The sequence below is a fragment of the Zonotrichia albicollis genome, chromosome 7, assembly GCF_047830755.1.
Source record: "Zonotrichia albicollis isolate bZonAlb1 chromosome 7, bZonAlb1.hap1, whole genome shotgun sequence".
In the NCBI taxonomy this organism is placed as follows: domain Eukaryota; kingdom Metazoa; phylum Chordata; class Aves; order Passeriformes; family Passerellidae; genus Zonotrichia; species Zonotrichia albicollis.
In genome coordinates, this window is record NC_133825.1 from 48,003,668 (window position 1) to 48,019,100 (window position 15,433).

A 15,433-nucleotide genomic window follows, 5' to 3' on the forward strand; every position below is an offset into this window, starting at 1 on the left:
ACTGAGCTTTTCCTGGACTGAGCAACACCAAGAGCCTGCAAATACATGGGGAAATGAACAGGCAAGCTTTGCCCCCCCGTCTGGGAGCACTGGGCAGCACAAATTGCCAGAAATAGTCTCATTCTGTGGGATCATTCCAGTGTTCTCAAATTCCCTTATTCCTACAAAAGGCACCCTTCCACACACAGCCAGGCACTTTTCACAGCTACTTCAAATGAATGAGGAGCAGGTAGAAAGATAAAAGCAGAGGAATAAATTGGACCCATTTCTTGAAGGAATCTGTCTGGATTACTGAGGCCAGACATCAAAGAAGGGGGGAAAATAGCACCCTCTTGCCAAGCTTATGTTTCCATATATGTATTTCCTCCCCACTCTTCATATAGACTCTGCTTTTTGCATCAGCCCTCTTGGCTGATATCGCAACACTTCGCTGCTTTTCATCTTCAAAATGTGAACAAATTCATCCTCGAGGCTCTCAAAATGTGAACAAATTCATCCCTGAGGCTCTGCTGGGAGGAAATGAGACAAATAAATGTGGGGATCCCTCCTTCCCTGTGGGGCTGTGGGAGGTGGGTTGGCTGGGACAGGGCACCAGCACCTCCTGGACCTGCAAGCTCGGCAGGCAGGGATGGGTTTGGATTCCTCCAGCAGCACCTCCTGCCATCCTTGGAGCCCTGAGAAACTGCTCTGTCACTTGGAAAGGAACTGACATTTTCTGGAAAGAGTCTCAAATTCAGCATCCGCCAAAGTGTCTGCTTCTCCTCTGAATTCAGCCCCATACACAGAAAAATCTTGTCCTCAAATACCTTTCACCTGCCTTTTTCTCTCTTTCTTCCCTAATTTTTTTTTAATTCTATCTTTTCCTTGCCCTTTTTCATTTTTGAAGAGGCAGAGGTAGGTGCAGAGAGGCAGCTGTAGCAGCAGCAGCTCGGCAGACATGCCTGCAGCCTGAGTCACACACGAGAAATGGAAAAGGAGCTCTTACATCAGGGATGTTGAATCGGATCCTGCCCAGAGAAACATCCAGGAATCACACTCTGCTGTGGACACACATTCACTCCCTTCCCTTGCTTTCCCTCCTCTTTCCATGGATTTTGTGGCAGAGGAGAACCCCGAGGTTTTTAGAGAGGGGTCTGTGCACATTGGCCACTTTCCCTGCAGCCCTGGCAGGAAAGAAATGCTTGAAATGCTGAAGGCTGCCCTGCTGTGCCTATGGAAATTCATACACACCTGGAAATCCCTCATAAGGGAGCTTGGAAACGGGGGAAAAAGAGAAAATGAAGAAGAAAAAAATGAAAGAAGGAAGAAAGAAAAATAATATGAAAGAGAGACAGGCTAGATGAACATTCAAGTGGGAGCTCCTGCACTCAGTTCCTGACTGAGATCTTTAAAGGAAAGTGAGGTATGAAATCTTATGAGAACAGCATGACCAGTGTCTCCTCAGCCCCTAAAAAAAATCCCTACACTCAGTTTGTGATACAAATTCCTTCTTCTAACCCGGCAGGGATGTAGCCTTAGAAGAACCATATCCCAGGACCTCAAAACACAAATCATGTGGGGCAGATGTGAGGAGAAGGCTTTTATCTAAACTCCATGACCACAGCATGGCAAAGCTGCCAAACCTGAGGATTTAAGCATGACTGTGACAATACTATCAGAGGCTTGCTTTTGGTTGGTTTGTTGGTTTTTTTAAAAAAACTTGTGGCAAAGCAGAAAAAACTTGAGGACATGAATTTCAAGTATTAGAATGAAAGACATGATAAAAAGAATCTTAAATCCTGCATCTTGCTTTTTGAAATTTTTTTCTGTTGTGATTATCTCTTCCCAGTTTGTTCTGACATGGACACACATTGCCAGGTCTTCCTCCTCCTGCTCCTCTTATCTCTCTTCTGCTACATCCAACCCCCAGCTAAAATCCCAGGGGGCAAACTCAGGGGAGGGAAAATTCCATTAATCATAAAATCATGGAATGGGTTGGGTTGGAAGGGATCTTAAAGATCACCTCATTCCTCCCCTTGCCATGGCAGGGACACCTTCCACCATCCCAGGGTGCCCCAAGCCCCAATGTCCAACATGGCCTTGGGCACGGCCAGGGATCCAGGGCCTGCCCACCCTCAACTGTGATGTTAAAACTTATTTAAGCCCTCCCTGTGGTTCTGAAGCCAGAAAACAATATCTATAAATGCTTTTAGAAGTCAGGAGAACCCTCCTGGGTCTGGCCTGGTCTCTGTGCAGGTGTTGTGAGGAGGATCTCAAACACCCTGACCTGCTGGGGCACTGAGGCTGCAGAGCAGAGCTCAGCATTTATCCCTCACTGCTCACTCTTGTCAGAAACAAATTTAAAAATAAAATAAAATAAAATAAAATTTAAAAAACACAAAAAACAACCCAACAAGAAGGATTCTGAAACCTGCCCAAGGAGCAGATAGAAAAGCCACGTGAGGAGGCCTCGGGAGGTTTGTGAGGCAAGGCTGGCTCCAGCCGGCCCCTCCCTGCCAGCCTGCACAGGAGCTGGGACACCAGCGCTCCCCGCCACGTGGGCTGCACTATCAGCAGCACATCACCAGCTTTCCAGAAGGTTTTTATCTCCTGTCTCCTCCCTGTTATGAATTTTCTCTCCTGGAGGACTGCACGTTGCCCGTGCTCGCTGTCACGGCGCTGGGGCTGAGGGAGGGAACAACATTCCTGCTCCTTCCCCACAGCCAGCTCTCCTCCCCAGCTCTCTGCTGAGCCACAGCAAAGGGAAGTGCTGAAAACCTCACATTCTGCACACCAAAGGGAGGTTAAAACACGGCTCAGAAAACACTGGAGTCTACTGCTGCAATGTATTCTGAGAGTACCACCTAAAGCAGGCTAATTCTATATTAAATTTATTAACAATTGTCTATTACTGTTATATCTTTAATTGGAAGGGAGAGCTCAGGATTGCTCTTACAGAGTGAAAAAGTAAAAAACCTTGGGTTCGCTTGGCTCAAAGCTGCCAGCTGATGACACTCTGGGAGCTCAGGAAAACACCTGTGCAGAGAAACCAGCACCTGTCCCACCCACCAGACTGATCCTGTCTGCTGTGTGAATGAGGTCTGTAGTTCTGCAGAACACACACAACTATGTGTGAAACTTCCCACAGCTCAGTTTTCCCAGAGAAAAGGGTTGGATCCCTCAGTCCTTCCCTCCTGCCCAGGCTGCAGGGTGGGGATGGAGCAGCACTGACTCCCCTGACCCCAAGTGTGCCCCCAAAACCAGGGTTTGGGATGTGAGTAGGACACAGGCCTCTTTCCTCTCCAGGGAATTTGGCACAGCCCCATTACCCTCCTGTTTTGTAGGCACTGGAAGAGAAGATCGACCTTGACAGACTTTATGACAGCCACAAAAATGTCTCAGAATTTGTATTTCTGAGTCTTTTTATCTTCATGTTGTATCAGCATATAAATATCTTCTTTCACTGTTCCTTTCTTTTGGGGTATTCATGTGAGGAGTGGAACTCCTTATGGAGAATTCATGTTTGTGGGGGCTGGAACTAGGTGATCTTTAAGGTCCCTTTCAACCCAAGATTTCTATGATTCTAAGATAAAAAACAGACCAAGAAAGCAGCAGTTTCTCTCCTGATGGGGCTGAATCCTTTCAGTCCAAAATGACACAGCCAGAGGTAGCCCTGACCACACAACCTCGACAGCCATTGCTAAAAAACAGAAAAAACCTTTGTTTCTTACTGCCCATGCTAAATATTTCATTTTTAAAACACAAAACTCTGAGAAATACCTGTACCTTAGAGCCATAGTCTGATCCCAATTTACTATGGCTCTGGCAGCTGAATTGCCATATTTTGGTGGGGTTTAGACCACCTGACTGCCATGGTGCCATTGCAGAAGGAGAAAAACTGCTTCTTCCAGGAAAGTGAAACTTTTTACTGCAATTCTGGTGAAATCCCAACTGTCAGCCGAGGCCGAAATGCTGCAGTACAGCTGCCAGCTCCAGCACTTGCAGATAAACCAGGCTGAGGTCACAGTTTTTTGGCTAAGACACAGCACAGAATTATAATAGCAAGAATATTCTGACAGGTCCCAGCTCTCTGTTTGGGGTTGGTTTGTTTAAATGTGTTTCTCTCTCTGTATTTCCAGCCATTGATTCTGTAGAAGCCTGTCAGTTCATTAACAAATCCTGTCAGCTCTTTCCTTTGGCACTGGGAATGGGTTGTTTCCCTGCTAAATTAATCCAGCTCCAATGTCACTTGCACACCAATCAGTGCTCCCATTCAGGGAGGTCGGGTACAAAAGAGGAGACAATGACTTCTTTTCTTTTAACCAAAAAGAGAAAACAAAACATTGCTGAACTCTGAGGCCTCACTGGAGCTGGTCATGGCAGGACTGTGCATGAAGATGGTTACTGCCTGATTTCCAGGGAATTCTGCTGGAACCTTCTCAATCCTAGGGAAAAGCTTCCAGAGTGATCTCCAACACATCCCAACCCATCCTGGGTGCTGGGCCTCCGTGAAGATGTGGAAAATGTGCAGGGGGGACAATCAGAGATGACCTAAACCTCTGGAGTTCTCTGGGACGTTAAGGGATTTGTAGGATAAGATGGAGGCTTATACCATGGCCTGAGTTGGATTTTGTCTCCTGATAAAATAGAAGAATTTTTACAGAGGGAATAAAAGGCAGCAATGTAACCTCATATATTGCCTTTTTTATATTGCTTTGTTAAGGCTGGGCTATAAACCTGACAAAAAGGAGCATAAAATGATGGGGAAATGAAGAGTGAACTCAGCTCCTCTAAAACATTCCAGCTTTTTCTTTCCATTGCCACGTCCCAATGGACGCTGCCAGTGGCCCAGCAGCCACAAACACACTGATGTCACCCTCACTGCCCCCTCTGCAAAGCTGGACAATGAAATCCTGGCAGAAGGAAACTGTCCAGGACACACCTGGGGTGTTCTTGATGTCCTCCCTCCATCCTCACCCTCATATGCCCTCAACTTATCTCAGCTTTTTATCCTTCTGTGACATCTCCAGCCTCAGGTACCCACAGGAGTCAGCACTGGGAAAGTTCCCCAGCATCTGTTCACAGTTACATTGCTCTGACATTCATAATTATGACCTTTGTCAGGAGATCATGTAAGCATGAAATTAGCTTTGAAAATCAGTAACTCCTCTGACTTCACCTGGGTCACTCACATGTTTAAAGTTAAAAGAACACTGAGGAGCTTTGCTGCGTACAGACCTAGCCCTGACAGAGTGCAAAACGTTTCCAGTCACACACAAACAGCCAGTAGCCACAGACTGTTCCACTCTCCAGCTCAGATTTAATCTTACAGGGGCTCTGTTTCCCTGACACAGCCGTGAACTGCTTCCCTCTAAGACCCACACGCTGCAATCAACTTCCAAGGGATTTCTGAGTGCATACATTACTGTCCCTTGCACACCAGCAGAGCATCAGTATTACACATGTAATGCACCCCAGCCCGGCCAGCTGCTCCAAAAAGTGGTTTATTTTGCAGCTGATGGATGCTTTGCTGATTCTGGAAATCTCTCCATATGACAAGTGTTTCTAAAACATTTAAGGTACTAGAGAGCTGAAGGTTCTCAGGAGTGCAATCATCTTTTGCAGCTAAATCATGGTAAGGAATGTACTTGCAACGTGAGCTCGCTCGCAGGTTTTCTGCCTGTGACAAATCGAATCCAGCACAAAATAATTTTGGGGTTGCAATTACAAATGGGCAGTGCCTGGAAATTAATCACCAAAGTATTTAATGAATATCCACAGAAGTAATCTCAACAGCTGCAAGCCATCGAGATTTCGCCATCGAGATTTCAAACCCTAGGCTGCCAAGTCAGGTGCCAGTAACTCTTCCAGAAGTCACTCAGAACATCTTGCCCAGTACATATGAACACATTTTGATGGGTCTAAATAGCAGAAAACACCAAACTGACATTCAGTATTTCCACAGATAACAGATGGTTTCACACGCTGCTCCCCACTTGGGGTTGTCTAATGCGTCTGAATCGTGTTTTGAAACTTAACTCAAGGTTTGGAAAATCTCTAAGGTTTTCAATAAATGGAGTTTAATGTCAAGACTACTCAAAGCAGCTGTTCCTCCCAATCATAGAAAATCACATCCAGGTTTTTTTTGCATGACCCAATGCAGAAATTATGTAATTTAGGGGTCCCATGCACCTCCACCCCCACCATTCTCCAATGCTTACACGAAACCACAGAAAGATAACAGCACACATCTCAGCGCTTCCTGTGCTGCCACTTTCTACTCCAGACAAGGTGATTGTGTTTCCCTCTCCATTCCTACCTGCAGCAGGTGAGTAATGGCTCAATGCTTGCATCTGAGCTCCATGTTCCACACCAATATCAGAGAGAGGGAGCAGGGGCTCATCTGCATCCTTGGAGATTCCCAGGGCACAAGGGTGGGAATGCTGCTCCCTTCCCCAGGTTTTTGATGAGCTTTTCCCACCTCTGGAGTCCACAACCCACAGGGCCAGCCTGGCCTGCTGCCATCAGAGGTTTGCTGTGCAGAAATGCAGGCTCTCATTTCTCTCCTGGGCATTATTTCCCACTCCATGCCCCTGCAGAGTCCCTGGAAGCAGCAGGATGCTCCTGCCCCGTCACCTCCTGTGCCAGTGACAGCAAACCCAACACCAGCACTACAAACAGAAGAAACACAACCACAACTTCCACAGACAAGCACAAAGAGCTTGGCACTGTTTTCCCTGGGAAGCACAGCCCAGTCCTGCAGAGCAGTGCCTGGTGTGAATTTACAGAAACAAAAACTGACCTACACATGCACACGCTGAGAAAACTTCTGCATGGACTTGCAACACCCAAGCCATAATCTCTTAGGAAAATCAAAGTCAGAAAAGAGCAAAATGATTTTGCAAGACCCTGACCAATTTTTCCTTGTGGTTTGGGATCTGTGAAGTGCCTCGTGTGCTACAAATGCCAAACCCAGGCAAGGCTGATGTTCCATTCCCCAACATTGCCTCAAAGCTCCTGCTGGGATGAGGAACCTCGTGTTGTCAACACCACACACAGCTCTTCCAGAATGCAAACCTTCAGCTGGACACCCCACCAAACTAAAAAACAATTCCACTTTACCCCAACTGAAAAATAATAATTGATAAATGTATTTCTTCAGGAGCAGATCTCAACATCTCCAAATCCATGCAGTCACACAGACGCCTGTGGAGGTAATTTATTGCATTTTCCTGTCCTGCTTCTAAAAGAGGTGGAGATTGCATCTTGCAATCTCCTAAATCTGACTTTATTACAGGTACAAGAGAGTTTGGTATGTTCAGCAAAGCCTGTATTAGCAGTTTTAAGGTTTTTTTATGTTTTTATGTTCTTTTAATCGCTGACATGGAATGTAAATAGTTTCCTCAATTGCTGCATACTTCCCATTCCTGCAGGAAGGCACACCCTTCGACAAAGATTAAGAGAATATAAAGTGAAATCCCTGTTTACTAAAGGAATTAAATTCTCCTCTACTTACTGGAACACAGCAACCTGTGCATGGGGGATCCACACACCCTTCAAGGACAGGTTTCCAACAGCTAAGGGGCATTAAAAATAACATAAAGGAAGCTCAAGATCTGGGCTCAGTGTTGAATAATAAAGTGAACTGGAATTCATCACAGCTGGGTAACGTTGGGGTTCATCCAAATCACTGGGAATAAAAAGCATCTTGCACTATTTTATTCCAGGGGACTAAAGAGGTGCCCCATGGTTTTCCATTGATGTTGTCCATCCCCAGCCTCCCCTGGACATTTGCTTTCACAAGCACATTCCTTCCTCCTAACACATCCAACTGCATCGCTCACGTCCACGCTCTCTCTATTAAACTAAAAAAATACCTTTGTGGCTTTGATTCCCCAGCAGGGGAACCTGCAGAACTCACAGATCCTTGGGAACTGTTATAAAAGGTTTTCCCTGGCTTGAGAGTGATCTTTGGTTTGCCTTTGACAAACAGCACGCAGTTGTCCTGATCTGGATTCCCACCATATATCCTTGAGATTCTCTCGAGGAAAACAGAACTTGTCTACTTGCAGGGTAGACAACGATTTGATGACTTTTTCCATTTGTCATGGACCTCCAGAGCAGTGATTTCATTCTTGTATGGTTTTGGTTTTTAACAACTCTGCCCATGGGATCACATCTACAGCAGTCTCCGATCCCCCTCTGAAATTTCACAAACACGAGCAGGATTTGCCAAGAGCACATGGGAAAAGGTGCACACAAACACAGGCTCAAGCCCAGCCTGGTCCTGGGCTGCAGGAACAGCACAACCATCCCATCATCAGCCCCTTGCCAGCAAACCCAGAGAGCTCCATTTAACATTCCAGCAGGGCTTAATCCCCAGTTATTGACTCTTCACCCCTGATGGACCACAGAGCAGATTATGGCTGCAGACAGCATTAGGAGGGATGAATCCTCCCCAGAAAATTCCAGAGACTGTAGGATATTCCAGATTACTATAAATAAAAGGCCTTACCACAGGGAAGGAGGACAAATCCAAAAGAAATACACAGGAAAACCCTGAGAGACAGCATGTTCATTTCATGTTCATTTTCATCCCCACATAAATGCACACAACTATAGAGATTCTTGCTCTATCAGCAATGCACAAATACCCATAATCCAAACTGGAACAAAACTCTCTTGTTAGGGGACTCTTTATAGGGGACCAGTAGCAAAACTGGCCCCAGGTTAATTTTAAACCATCAATTTTAAAATTATAACTTCCTCCAAGAGTACAAAGTGACCATGCAGCAGGGTACTTACTCATTCCTCTCCAGATCGATGACCAGATGTTTATTTTCAGCTTGAATTACAAACTGCAACAGTGCTGGGTGGTTCTGAAAAAGGAAAACAGAGTTGGCTGAGTCCAAACCCAGAGCCCATCATCCTGCCCCCAGCTCTGCCAGGGAAATGGACACACCATGGAATCCAAGGAAGGCTTGGCTTGGAAGGGGTTTTAAGAACCATTTAGTTCCCATGGGCAGGGACACCTTCCATTGTCCCTCACACCCTCACAGGGAACAATTCCTTCCCAATATCCAAGATGTATTTCAAATTTTTAAGATGTATTTCAAATTTTTAAGATGTATTTCAAGCTTTTCATAAGGCATAATTAAGTTTCATCTTAAAAGAAAGAAGAAATGGCGTTGTAGAATTAAGGGCATAGAATATCCTGAGTTGAAAGGGACACATAAGGATTGTCAAGCGCCAAAAATGTGAAATATCAATAAAAATATGGTCAACAGTATTATCAAGTATCTCTGTGACAACAGATAAAGTATTTATGCATATACAAGTATTTAAGAGAACTTTCTAAACAAGACACCAGCAACAGAGCTCACAGAAATCCCAGTTGCACTCCAGCATGGATCAGGACATCTGGATTGCATTTTCAAGCACCATCATGACTGTGTGCAATCTTCACACTGCCTTTCCCCTGGTTATAAAACCCCAGTTCTTTTTCATCTCAAGCATGCAAAGGTAAACCCAATAATTTTTGGGTGAGCTCTGAGAGGGGATCTGGAGCAGTGGAGCCTAAAGACTTGCAGGAAGGGGCAATGCACCTACACAGGCTCTGGAAACTGCACTCCCAAGGAGAATGCACAGTTTGCAATATGCTGGCTACTCTTGATTCAAAAGACTCAGCTCACATATATTTTAAAACTGTTTACATTTAACTTACATTTCATTAAACAAACTCACTGGATTGTGCGACAGCATTTCCTTGTTTGAAATTCCAACAGTAGCTCCATAAATCAGCTGTTCCCCCATACACTCAAGATGCTTTTCTGGAGATTTGTGTCAGCCAATTGCAGCTAGAATCATTTTAGGATTCTGGTGTTTAATTGATTTATTGAGAAATGTGTCTGAATTTGTGATTGCTGCAGCAGAGCCCCAGTGGAGCCTCTGTGACAGACAGAGCACCCCCGTCCTTGGAATGCAGTGATTTTCAAATTGTTTGAAAAATTAGAGATGTTTGTTAAAAAGCAAAATTATTGGGAGGCTGTCATAGACTAAACAAAATTGTTCAAATGAGAAATAGCTGAGAACTCCCCAGTGCTCTGAGGCTTTATTGAGCCCAGGCTGGGAGTGAGATACCATTGCTCTATCCAAAGTGTCCTGCTCGTGAGAATCCAAACGTGCTTTCTCAGCAACAGCATTGAAATTCTGCATCTCTGTGAACTCTGCAGAAACCAGATCCCACTAGAATGCTAAATAAATGCTTCAGACTATCCTTGGCACTCAGCAAACACATGGGAGTCATTTATTGGCATGAATATTTAGAAGCAGTGTTGATTATGACTTCAATATTAGTGCATTGCTTCCAAAACCCGTGAGATCTACAGAATATGGAGTTTTGAGAGAGCAAACCACAATTAATTACAATATAACACAGTAAATAATTAAGATATTGCAGTGGCACAAATGGATTCTTTTCAGCTGAAGGCCCTCTTAATATGGAAATGACAACTATGTTTATTCATGAGTTCACAGTGGTACTTATTTGACAGTCAATGGATGTTGGTAAAGTTGCAAAGTTAAAAAAGCAGCTGCAGAATAGAACAGGCTGTTACAAGACAAAATCATCTCTCAGAGAATTCCTAAAGCTGAAACTTCTTCTCATGGAGCACAATAATGGGCCCAGTTATGGATGCTGCATTGCTGTGCACAAGACCCAGGTTCAGAATCTTGCTTCACCATCAATTTTTCTTTCAAACAAATGGCTCATTTCCTTCTTTTCCATCTGCGAGGAGATGAGACTATATTTTTTCTTAGTCTGACTGGAATGCATAAGCACAAATACAGCAAAAATTACCCACTGCACAGGTGTTAGGGTGACTGCAAACAGAAACACTTGAAATTATAAATTTCTAATGGTAAAGAAAAAATGAGTCTCTTTCAGAAAGGGCATTTGAGGTTTGTGCTTTGGTTTTTCCTCCTCTTTTTTTAATCCATACTCCTGTGAAGTTAATTCAGATTTTTTTTTGTTAGGGTTTTTTTGGGGGCTTTCTTGCAGGGGCTGTGGAATCTTCCCTAAAGTTTTTGCACATTTTTGTCACAACTCCCTAGAAGTTCATTTTAAATTCCATGGAACACTGTGATACCCTCCCCTTAGAATCAATATTTTCAAACCTGAATCGCAGGGTGAAATGGAAATGACTATAAATATAGATATTAGAGCATAGCTTTATATTTTCCACAGAGAAAAATCAAAAAAGCACCTTGTGGGGGTACAGAGCCTCCTGCTCAGAATGTTTGAGAGCCACTTGTTCTAAGTCTTTCTAAAGAACCACAAAAATCATTTCTATGCTGGTGCCACAAATTATTCCCACACTGATCCCTTTAAAATTTTTGGCTGTGGAAGCCAAGTGGACCTGATGAGAGTGGCATTATTTAAACCATAATGAAGAAATTTTTAGGGTTCTAGTTTCTTTTCTCCACACACTCAAGTTTTCTACTTCTCTCCTAAAACTGTAGTTTGCTGTTTCCCTTTTATGTGATTTTTTTTGTGGCTTAAGAGAAGATTTTATCAGTGCACACAAGCTTCTCCCTGATATCCTAAGAGGCCAAACCTCAGGATGATTGAAACAGGAATCTCCATAACTCCCCTCTTATTTAGAAGATTTGCATCCAAAATCTCCATCAAATTGTATTTAAAAAAAGCAGGAAAAGTATTTCACCCCCTTAATTTGCTTCTCCCTTGCTTGGAACTGAGGGGGCTTGGTCTGAATTGAGTTTGAAAAAACTCAGTATTCTGAAGGAAATTAGTGAAACATTAAGTCGAGGTCAAGCAAGAATTCTCACTGATTAAGCAGATTAAAAAAATTATAAATCAGCACTTGATTAACTAGAAGATGAAGGGGCAGCAGCCTATTTCTGAAAAGTTCTGCAGTAAAACTACTTTAACTAGTACATGTTTCATAAGTACTGCTTTTTTTTGCTTTTAAAATCACATTGATCCTCAGTGAGAAAGAGAAAAGAAAGGACAGTTTAGGGATTACGGATTTCCCCTGTGAACGTGGGGGTGGTGTTGGGAATTTAATAAAAATGATATAGAGCTACAAAATAACCCATTTCTATTCCTGAAATACTTGTGGCAAAGATACATTTGGAGAAGATTTGTTCACCTTGGTGGGATGCCCATTCTGAAATCTGAAAGCAAAGGATTTGTCACTGAGCAAAATCTTGATTCTTGCTGGATCCCCCTTTCCTCTGGGCTGTGATCCCACTGCAGGGCTCTGAGCTTTTCCCTGCTGGAACTGGGAGAGAAGACTCCAGGTCATTTCTTATTTCATTTGAAAAGCAGAAAACTGATGGAATGGAGACTCCTAACATATCTGTCTTTGCAGCTCCCTCTTTATAAAAATAAATGATTTTACTGGATTGAGATGCATGAGTTAGATCAGCACACACAACTTTAAATAAATTCTAGCAATTATATAATAGAAATAAAGGGAAATATCTACAGATAAGGAAAAGAGTAAAAATGAACTCAAAGCAGCAGCATTAATTCATTTGGAAACAGAAATGCATTTTCAGCTGTATCCCGTGTCTAAATCCACTGTTTGAGGATAGAGATCAGCACAAGAAATAGAACCAAAAGGGGTCATTTTGCTTCTCTGGTTTCCAAGTTTTAAATTATATCCTGACAGGGCCAGACTGAAATAGGCAGGTTTGTTTAATCCAGCAGAGTGGTTTGCAGGCCCTCCAGAGCTGGTATTAACTTTGCTAAAGCCAGCCCTGCAACAGGCTCAGCTTTGCCTGGGCCCAAGGTGACCTTGGCCCATGCAGTGCTGAAATGGGTAAAAACTGGTAAGATAGAAAGGGAAAAAAAAAGGTAATTAAGAGGGGAATTATGGCTTGTAATTAGTTGTATGCAACGTGGCTCCTGACATTCCACAGGGGGCTAAATAAAAACCCTCCCCTCACAGGGGGTCACATTTCATAATTACCTGCCTGGCCTTCATTTGAGGACACAGAAACTACATCAAGTCCAACCCGAGTCAATGACTGGATAGACAAAGGATTCTACCATGGGGTCCTATGGGAGCATTTTTTCATCCACAGTTTTAAACTGTGCTAAAACCACACAGATGTTTGCTGTCTGAGCAAGGCCCACTTTGGGGAGAGCCCACCTGGAGCAGCAAGTCCAGCTCTGGGGCAGGACAGGGACATGGAGCTGCTGGAGAAAGTCCTCATCACCATCACAAAGGTCATGAGGGAGACGGAGCCAGACTGAGAAATCTGGGAGTGTTCACCTGGAGAAGGCTCCAGGGACAACTCAGAGCCCTTCCAAGGCCTGAAGGGGCTCCAGGAGAGCTGGAGAGGGACTGGGGACAAGGATGGAGGGACTGTGAGAATCAAAGAAACAGAAACTCCCACAGACACAGAAGGGTTTGATCTGCAGCCTTGGATTGATGTAAAAATACAATACACAGATATCAGGCAGAAAAATCATAAACTGCTATTTCTATACTTGTAAGTAAGAATATGCCTGAAGTGAGTGAGAAACTGCACTGATGAGATGGTGAAGGGTTTATAATGCAGGGCTGGGGCTGTATGGAACGAGCTGAGAGTTCAGAAGTTGGAACAGGAGCAGATGTGTGCCTGTGAGACAGAAGCCCATTGGACAAAAGCATCCTCAGTGCAGCAGAAGTGAGTAAAGGTGATGGGTCAGAAAAGCAAAATAAACCCTGTGGCAGCTGTCCATGGGGTTAGAAAGTTCTAGATTGCCTTGTAACAAAGAACTTGTGACTGCTCTGAGCTATGGCCGAATGCCTGCTCCTCTGAAATCTCAGGGACTCTGAGACTGATGTTTGTCTGAGCAATGAATCACTCTTAGCCTGAAAATTGTCCCATCCCTTCATTTCTAGTGTTGACAATGATAGGACAGGACACAGGGAATGGCTTCCACTGCCACAGGGCAGGGATGGATGGGATTTTGGGGAGAAAAATCTTCCCTGTGAGGGTGGGCAGCCCTGGCACAGGTGCCCAGAGCAGCTGTGGCTGCCCATGGATCCCTGGCAGTGCCCAAGGCCAGGCTGGACACTGGGACTGGGAGCACCTGGGACAGTGGGAGGTGTCCCTGCCATGGCAGGGGTGGGATGGGATTGAAGGTCCTTTCCAACTCAAACCTTCCTGTGATTCCATGATCCCATGCACTTTCTCCTCTATGCTCTTAAAACCAGAAATTCCAGCACAAAAAATAAAGGTTGTGAGATTGTTATCTCCTAAACACAGCTCTGGAAATTAAGGACCTTTGTAGTCCCATTCCACACACATACAGGTTTTTCCTTGGATCAGAAGAGTTAACACCAGGAATTAGAAACTGCGTAACTGGGGAAAGAGTCCATTATTTCCAGCAGGGAAAAATTCCATGCCATTTTCTGCTATCTATATGAAAATACCTTTTATTTCCCTCGTTTATCACACACTGACGTTCTGCATTAGTGCTAAAAGGTGTATTTACAGTATCAGATCTTTGGGCTGATATTATTCCTCTACTATCTATAAGACACAAAAAGGGAGAAGCTGGGAAATCTATAAGAAATAAAGTCACTCAGGGAATCTTACCATGGAAACTGGAACTCAATCCAACAAATGCAAGCTGTCTACAAAAAATATACATTTAAGATAATTACAACCTGCAACAAATGCTGTAAATTGAATGCAATGCTTTCAAATCCATAAATATTTCCTGGTTTTCTTTTGGCTTCAGTTTAGAAGTGAACACAAAGTGCAACATTTTCTGCAGACACCTCCAAGACTGAGCAATATTTCATGTGCAGGACATGAAAAGCATAAACATTTAATTCTTATGGTTTTGCAGGTTCCTGGGGGCAGCAAATTCAGCTGTGCTTTGCCTGCTCTCAGATGAGAAGGATGCATCCCTGTGGCTGCTTATAATGAGCACCAACTAAGAGAACAGAGCCTTTGCAGTTGTTTTTTATTTTCTTTAATGGCTCAGCAAAGACTCCCAAGCCCTTAACAAATTGGCTGAGCCAGTCCAATAATGCAGGAAACCAAAGAACTTGCAAGTTTGTCCCCAAGTTTATTTTAAAGTGATTATCTGAAAGCAAAATGATCAGATTTTTGCTTTCTTGCTGGCTGTATAGAGAGATGCAAGATTCCTCTATCTGGAAGCCACAATAGCTAGATTTGGAGTTTTTAAATTTTATTTTTGTCTTCTTTTTCTTAACTCCTATAGCAAATTGCAACTGCAGCTTGGAGATGGTTAGGCTTTTCCACCCTTTCCTTTTCCTCCTCCCCACACTGCACTGCCATATTATAAACTGGTGGAAGATTTTATATATATATATATATATATATATATATATATATATATATATATATATATATATATAATTTTATCTATTTTTAATTTTCATATACATTTATCATATATATGATA

General features: G+C 43.5%; 1 protein-coding gene across 1 annotated transcript in view; it reads right to left on the bottom strand.

Annotated features, from left to right (window-relative positions):
* Positions 1–15,433, bottom strand: part of ADAM12 (ADAM metallopeptidase domain 12) — a 190,546-nt gene that overhangs the window by 130,802 nt on the left and 44,311 nt on the right. The window contains exon 3 of the mRNA XM_074545384.1: positions 8,785–8,858. Coding sequence (XP_074401485.1) covers positions 8,785–8,858 — 74 coding nt within the window. The remainder of the gene's footprint in view (positions 1–8,784; positions 8,859–15,433) is intronic.